The following is a 9,191-nucleotide window of genomic DNA, read 5'->3' as shown; positions in this document are numbered from 1 at the left end:
AATATAATAATATAATTCTAGAAATATTAAAAACATGAAAAAGTAAAAAATATAAAATAAAATTGCAAAAAAGTATTTGTTGTGTATTTGGGGTCTGCATGAATCCCGGAAATGTGAAAATCAAACCGTGGAGCCATGGCAGAGATATTTATAAAACAATCTTGCCTTCCTTCATACTTCTGGGAAACGAGCCCTTTGGTGATTTTTTTTCCCAATTGTGACGTCAACGGTCAATGCTAAACACTCAAAACATATTTTCTTTAAATGAAAAAACTCACAAAATGCTAAATATAATAATATAATTCTAGAAATATTAACAACATGAAAAAGTAAAAAAATTAAATATTAAATAAAATTGTAAAAAAGTATTTAAAATGTTAAATGTGATACTAAAAAAATGTAAGCGCATTACCGGTACTTAAATAATAAATACTTTTTAAAATACTAAGAGATATTAAATACCAAATAAATAAAATAAAATACTGAATGGATAAACACTAATAATATCCATATTTCTAAACTCATACATATAATGCAGCAATACTTAAAAACAATATTAAAATGCAAAAAAACCCACAAAAGAGCATTCTGATAAGATAATAAAGTAATCAAAAGAAAAGTACTTAATGTGTAATAGGCAGTCAAGTGATAAGAGTTGAGACCTCGTTGACCTCTGCACTTTATGTCGAGACACGTGCTCTTGATAAAGAACCCCCCCTGACCCACACACACACACACGCACACACACACACACACACACACACACACACACACACACACACACACACACACACACACACACACACACACACACACACACTATTACCAGCACCAGCAGCCTCATGCTCCTTAGTCACATCCCTCTACACTTGGATGGGAAAGAGCAGAGGGCCACTTCAAAGAGCGGCACACCCTCAGGGGCCACAATGTCCTCTTGGCCACCTCTTCCTCTCGCCTCCATCACACACACACACACACACACACACATACATACAAACACACGCACACACAGGTCCATCCTGGGGGCAGGAAAGAGTTTGCCTTATTAGATTAGTATAATTGACTGATGCTGTCTCGGCTATTGATGGAGGTAAAATGAAGCACACTTCCCCAAGCAGCCTGCGTGCTCACATTTGTTTGTTATTTACACACACACACACACACACACACACATGGACCTACAGCATCCGCCATCATCGCCATGCGTCTTGTGTCGGCTATGGCAGTTGCAAGTGGATGCGAGGTTAATTAAGACGGTGATTGAGCACAGTGGATGCTAATGAATGGAGGATGATGAAAATGATGGGCGGTGTGGAGTGTGGAGGCCATGAAATCGCACATGCCAAGTGTAATGAAGACTGGCACACACACACACACACGCACACACATTCTTGTATTTGTTACCTTCTTGAGACTTCCGAAAAATGCCTACCTCTTTAGGACCACCCTTTCTAGATATATAAAGATTAGTATTTACAACATTAATAATATACACATACTATGCAAATATAAAAAAGCTTGTTGTGAAAAATTAGTAGGAATTTCACAAGAAAAAGGTCACAATTTCATAAAAAAAAACGTACAATTTTGGCAGTATTATAATAAAAGTCATCATTTTACTCAACGCAGGTCAAAATTTTACAAAACAAAACTGAACATTTGTGCAATGTTATGATAAAAGTTGGAATTTTACTCAATAACAGTCGTAATTTTACAAGGAAAGCTTAACATTTTGGCAATTTTATGAAAAGAGTCGTGATTTTAAGCGTCAAAAGTCACAATTTTATAAGAAAACTGAAAAATTTTGGCAATATTATAATAATAATCGGAATTTTACTTGACAATTATGACCAACGTCATAATTTTACCAAAAAAAATTCATAATTTTTTGGCAATATTGTGGTAAAAGTCAGAATTTTATATGACAAATGTCACCATTTTGCATTAAAAAGTAATAATTTTACGAGAAATTGTTGCAATATAACAGAAGTAGAAAGAATATGAGGAATTGTACCCAATTTTATAAGAAAAAAGTCGACACTGTGATAAAAAGACTGCTTTTAATTTTAATTTTTTGGTTTGTAATTGGTTTTTAATCTTCATTATTTACTTCAATCTATTACAGCATGTCTCTATATACATATTTATTTAATTTTTTTCATTAATTTTGGCCAAAGGGTGCGCATTTCATTTTCTAACACACACTTGTTATTACATATTTGACCAGAGAGGGAGCACTTTTAAAACCGACACACAGTCAATTTGAAAAATCCCTCATTTTTGGGACCACCCTAATGTTGATAGATTTCACCACCAGGGGTGCAAATGACACATTTTCTATTAGATGCAATGGTTTTTCGTATTGGAACCATGATTTATGTCCTAACTTGTTCACCGGTCCTCATATGGAAGGTACTTTTCCTTGTTGATGTCTCAAGAAGGGTAGAAATACAAGAATACACAAACACGCACACGCACACACACACACACACACACACACGCACAGTCATCATGGGGCTGTGTTGCTGAGTGACAGCATGGAGACTCTACCAGGTCCATGCCAGCCATGCCAGCCATGCCATCCTCACCTCTCCCTTTGTCTTTGCATTAGACGCCTCTGACACTAACTATTTCATCCACTATGAGACAACAGGACATACTGGATGGGCACTTTGTCCCACAGATTGGGCTGAAGCCTTTCCCAGCCAACGACCGAAAATCTAAATATTCACTTTTTAACTTAATGCCATCATTGGTTTTCCTCCACAAGTACTAATAAAAGTATGTAGCTAATACAAAAAAAACATGTTTCATCTTAACAACAACAAACTCCATTCCTTCAAAACATTGACTTTGGCTACGCTCCCTCCATTCATGGTCTATTATATCGCCTTTTTTCCAGTATGCAAAACTTTTGCAGTGTTTTCTTCCAAAATACTTTGATAAAAAGGATTAGGAAATGTTTTAGTTGCTGGAAAAACTAAATGTGACCTATCTGAAACAACTTTTTGAGCAAAAAAACACTCAAATGTCCTTCTAATAATGGAAAAAATACTTAAATGTTAAAAAATACAGACATATATATATATATATATATATATATATATATATATATATATATATATATATATATATATATATATATATATATATATATATATATATATATATATATATATATATATATATATATATATATATATGTCTGTATATATATATATGTATATGTATGTATGTATATGTATATATATGTATGTATATGTATATATATATGTATATATATATGTATGTATATATATGTATATATGTATGTATATATATATATATATACATACACATGTATATACATACGTATGTTCATACATATATATATATATACATACACATGTATATACATACGTATGTTTATACATATATATATATATATATATATATATATATATATATATATACTGTATGTACTGTATATGCATATGTATATACATATGTATGTATATATGTATATATATATATATATATATATATATATATATATATATATATATATATATATATATATATGTATATATATATATATATATATATATATATATATATATATATATATATATATATATATATATATATATATATATATATATATATACTGTATGTACTGTATATACTGTATGTACTGTATATACATATGTACACTACCGTTCAAAAGTTTGGGGTCACATTGAAATGTCCTTATTTTTGAAGGAAAAGCACTGTACTTTTCAATGAAGATAACTTTAAACTAGTCTTAACTTTAAAGAAATACACTCTATACATTGCTAATGTGGTAAATGACTATTCTAGCTGCAAATGTCTGTTTTTTGGTGCAATATCTACATGGGTGTATAGAGGCCCATTTCCAGCAACTATCACTCCAGTGTTCTAATGGTACAATGTGTTTGCTCATTGGCTCAGAAGGCTAATTGATGATTAGTAAACCCTTGTGCAATCATGTTCACACATCTGAAAACAGTTTAGCTCGTTAGAGAAGCTACAAAACTGACCTTCCTTTGAGCAGATTGAGTTTCTGGAGCATCACATTTGTGGGGTCAATTAAACGCTCAAAATGGCCAGAAAAAGAGAACTTTCATCTGAAACTCGACAGTCTATTCTTGTTCTTAGAAATGAAGGCTATTCCACAAAATTGTTGGGGTGACCCCAAACTTTTGAACGGTAGTGTATATATATATGTATGTATATATGCGTATATATATGTATATATATATATATATATATATATATATATATATATATATATATATATATATATATATATATATATATATATATATATATATATATATATATATATATGTCTCTATTTTTAACATAAATGTACAAAATATATCACAGTGCAGTACAAAAACGAATATATTGAAAAAAATTACTAAAAGTGATCAAAAACTATATCAATAAAAACTACAAACATGATAATATAAAGTATAAGTAATACTAAAACGAGAAACTTTTTTTTTTTAAATCAAACAAAAATTGCTAAATATAATAATGAATTAACAGTCATATTATAATGTAATTGTGATCAAATCAAGACAGGACCAACTGCAATAAAGTCTGCGGTGTGATCTTCTACTTTGTCACAATGAGGTGGAATCACTCTTCAACAATTTGCTGTGCCATGTGAACCACTACACCCCTGACCATGCTGCTGACATTTGAACCCCACATGTGTAGTGACCATGTGGTCTTCTTTGTGGCCGTAGCTGCCGTGGACTACCTGGCTAAGAACGTGAGCTTGTCCACTCAGAGGAGGATGAAGCTCGGAGACCACTCGGCCGTGCTGGGACTGCTGCAGGTGGAGACGGGGCAGGCCTACTGAAGCCCCGCCCCCCCTCCATCACACACACCTCTGCGCTCGGCCAAGTGGGGACCGCCACAAGTCCAGCCCCGGAAGTGGGACGGACAGGAAGGGACGGGGCTACACTTTAAAGAGGACCACACATTGGACCCCCCCAAATCCCCTCTACCCCCCGCCCCCCACCACCAGAGCCACTGGCAACATGTACTCATGTGACCTTGATGTTGATAGTACTTAACAATTATCATTTCTTCTCTTTTGATATTATTGTTAATAATGATAACATTCTTGTTGCTGTTCTCTATTATTGCTAACGTTGTTCGATTTCCACTGGTGTGCTCGCGAGGAGGAGCACGATGATTGTTTTCCAAGCTGCTCTTCGACCACCCCCCGCTTTTAGTGAGCGATTTGACCTTCCCGCTTTCATATTCATCTTGACATTCCAAAAGAACTTGGCCACTGTGTGGGAAGTCTGGCTGGAGGGGTCCTGCAGGGAATTTTAAGCAGTGTTTTGGCCGCCAATAACGCCCCCCTCCTCCCCCCTGTAACTTCCACGCCATCCTTAGCCGGGGTCCACAGGGAGGGGGGGCTTTGTTGTAAAATGGGATTGGGGAAATTAATGCATTTTGTTTAGAAAAATGGAAGCCTAGCTATATTACAGCCCCCCTTTAAATGCCCTCTGCTAGTGTGTAAAGCAGATCAAATCTCACACACACACACACACACACACACAATCCTATTGTTAGTCTTATTTTTTTCACTTGACAGCACACATCTTGTAAAAACGCACCTTCACCTCAAACATTCCTCGCAAACATTCCGAAATAAGCAGCATTCCAGCAAAAAACAACCCCTTGTGTCATCCAAATACTGTAAATCAAGACGCGTGCAGCATTTTACGTTTACAAAATTAAATAACAAATATCGCCAGAAATATGTTTGCGGTTTACGAGCAAAAGTTACGAGGGAGAACATTTTTTTGAGAGTTTAGTCGCCGTTTTAAAAAAAATCTTGCAATATGACTAAAAGGTCTTTCTAGACATTTTGTGGTAATGTCATGGAAATTGCAATTATACACCCCCAACAAAAGTGTATTATGATAGTAACATTTTCACATTAAAAGATAGCTATTTTACAACAAATGTCATACGTGTAGAAATATAAAGTCTTATTATCGCAATAACAAAATTTTGGGACAAGAATGGCTCCATTTTTAAGGTAAAATTTTAACATTCCATGATATTCTGAATTACGGAAAAAAAAAGATCACAAATGTACAAGAATCAAAGTACGACATAAAAAAAATGAATTTAGTACATCATTAACAAATGAAAAACATTAATATCATGAGAATAAAGTTGTCGTATTATGAGAGAAAATACGATTCTACAATTCGCGATTTTAGGAAAATCTGCAATTTTAGGAAAATCTGCAATTTTGAGCTATTCGTAATCATACAAAAGTTGCAAATAACAAATGTGAAAACATTCCACTGAGAGAATGACTACAAAGTAGTCGAATTACAAGGAAAAGTTTTACAGGAATAACATCGGAATTTTCCGAAGTTCTAATGAGAACAATAAAGTCCTCATTGCAGTTTCTGAGAAGGAAAAATAAGGTAAATTCATGCAAATGTTGTAAGATTGTGAAAATAAACTCGCAATATGTTAAGGACGTCAAGATAAAAAAGATAATTTTGGTATTCATTTCCGGGAAAAACCCCAAAAAGAATATCAGAAAAAATTGAGATTTTACACGAATAATGTTGTCATATTCAGAGATGATTTCAAAGGGGAAAAAAGAGATAACTATTTTACAACAAATGCAAGTCTTATCGCAATAAGAAATTTTTGGGACAAGAATGGCACAATTTGACAGGGAAAATGTTAACATTTCACGATATTCTGAATCACGGTAAAAAAAATAAAACATTTATGAAAAGGTCATAAATGTACAAAAATTAAAGTAGGATATTACAAAAAATAATATGACTGTAGTACATCATTAATGAATGAGAACCATTAATATTATGACAATAAAGTTGTCATATTATGAGAGAAAATACAATTCTACAATTAAATCGCGATTTTAGGAAAATCTGCAATTTTAGGAAAATCAGCAATTTTAGGAAAATCTGCAATTTTGAGTTATTTGTAATCATACAAAAGTTGCAAATAACAAACATGAAAACATTCCACTGAGAGAATGACAACAAAGTTTTACAGGAATAACATCGGAGTTTTACGAAGTTCTAATGAGAACAATAAAGTCCTCATTGCAGTTTCTGAGAAGGAAAAATAAGGTAAATTCATGCAAATGTTGTAAGATTGTGAAAATAAAATCGCAATATTGTAAGGACGTCAAGATAAGAAAGATAATTTTGGTATTAATTTCCGGGGGAAAAAACAAAGAATATCAGAAAAAAATTAAGATTTTACAAGAATAATGTTGTCATATTTAGAGATGATTTCACGGGTGAAAAAATAGATAACTATTTTACAACAAATGAAAGTCTTATTATCGCAGTAAGACATTTTTTGGACAAGAATGGCACAATTTGACAGGGAAATTGTTAACATTCCACGATATTCTGAATTACGGTAAAAAAAATAAAACATTTATGAAAAGGTCATAAATGTACAAAAATTCAAGTAGGATATTACAAAAAAAATATGAATGTAGTACATCATTAACAAATGAGAAACATTAATATTATTACAATAAAGTTGTCATATTATGAGAGAAAATACAATTCTACAATTAAATCGCGATTTTAGGAAAATCTGCAATTTTAGGAAAATCTGCAATTTTGAGTTAATCGTAATCATACAAAAGTTGCAAATAGCAAACCTGAAAACATTCCACTGAGAGAATAACAACAAAGTAGTCCTATTACAAGCAAAAGTTTTACAGGAATAACATCGGAATTTTACGAAGTTCTAATGAGAACAATAAAGTCCTCATTGCAGTTTCTGAGAAGGAAAAATAAGGTAAATTCATGCAAATGTTGTAAGATGGTGAAAATAAAATCGCAATATTGTAAGGACGTCAAGATAAGAAAGATAATTTTGGTATTAATTTCTGGGGAAAAAAATTAAAAGAATATCAGAAAAAATAAAGATTTTACAAGAATAATGTCATATTCAGAGATGATTTCACGGGGGAACAAGAGATAACTATTTTACAACAAATGAAAGTCTTATTATCGCAATAACACATTTTTGAGACAAGAATGGCACAATTTGGCAGGGAAAATGTTCTCATTCCACGATATTCTGAATTACAGTAAAAAAAAAAAGACATTTTTAGGAAAAGGTCATACATGTACAAGAATTAAAGTAGGATATTACAACAAAAAAATATGACTGTAGTACATCATTAACGAATGAGAAGCATTAATATTATGAGAATAAAGTTGTCACATTATGAGAGGAAATACAATTCTACAATTAAATCGAGATTTTAGGAAAATCTGCAATTTTGAGTTATTCGTAATCATACAAAAGTTGCAAATAACAAACATGAAAACATTCCCCTGAGAGAATGACAATAAAGTTTTACAGGAATAACATCGGAATTTTCCGAAGTTCTGATGAGAACAATTAAGTCCTCATTGCAGTTTCTGAGAAGGAAAAATGAGGTAAATTCATGCAAATGTAAGATTGTGAACATAAAATCGCAATATTGTAAGAACGTCAAGATAAGAAAGATAATTTTGGTATTCATTTCCGGGAAAAAACACAAAAAGAATATACAAGAATAAAGTCTTCATATTCAGAGATGATTTCACAGGGGGAAAAAATTATAAAATGGGAATATTCAAATATAATTTCAGGAAAAAAAACAGTGTAAAAGTAAAAAGCAGTATGACAATGACGTTGTCATATTCCGGAACAAAGGACACATTATTTTGCACAAATGAAGTCGTAATTTTGCGAAAATCTTAACTTATAATTACAATAAAGCGTTCCGACGACGTGTTTTGTTTGTTTCAAGTACGCAACCTGAGCCGCTTGTGATGTCGATGCAGTAACAAAAAGACATGAATGTGCCCCCATGACAACATTGTGCAGCACTCATACTTGAACTTTGACACCATTGATCCCCCCCCCCTGAGGCCCCCCTTCTTCTACATGTTCTTTTTCTTTCGCTTCCTTTCATACGTGTACAGTGGTTGTTTATAAAGAATATGTTTTATACTAAAACAAAACTGCCTGTCCAGGGACTCTCTGTTGGTTTTGTTTGACTCGTATTTAATGGCGTTGGAAGCGCGTGAGAGGATGGAGGATGTGGAAGGACGCAAAGGAAGTGGGCATGGGAGAGGACCATAAAGTGCTTG

General features: G+C 32.9%; 1 protein-coding gene across 6 annotated transcripts in view; it reads left to right on the top strand.

The window, feature by feature from the left end:
- Positions 1–8,694, top strand: part of pax7a (paired box 7a) — a 317,190-nt gene extending 308,496 nt beyond the window's left edge. For all 6 annotated transcript variants that reach the window (XM_062037927.1, XM_062037930.1, XM_062037928.1 and 3 more), the window contains one exon: positions 4,758–8,694. In XM_062037927.1, the coding sequence (XP_061893911.1) occupies positions 4,758–4,873 (116 nt within the window). In that variant the 3' untranslated portion in view covers positions 4,874–8,694. The remainder of the gene's footprint in view (positions 1–4,757) is intronic.
- Positions 8,695–9,191: the final 497 nt, after the last annotated feature.

Source organism: Entelurus aequoreus, linkage group LG26 (assembly GCF_033978785.1).
Source record: "Entelurus aequoreus isolate RoL-2023_Sb linkage group LG26, RoL_Eaeq_v1.1, whole genome shotgun sequence".
NCBI lineage: Eukaryota > Metazoa > Chordata > Actinopteri > Syngnathiformes > Syngnathidae > Entelurus > Entelurus aequoreus.
The sequence above is the reverse complement of the archived record's forward strand: the minus strand, read 5'-3'. Positions and strand labels throughout refer to the sequence as shown.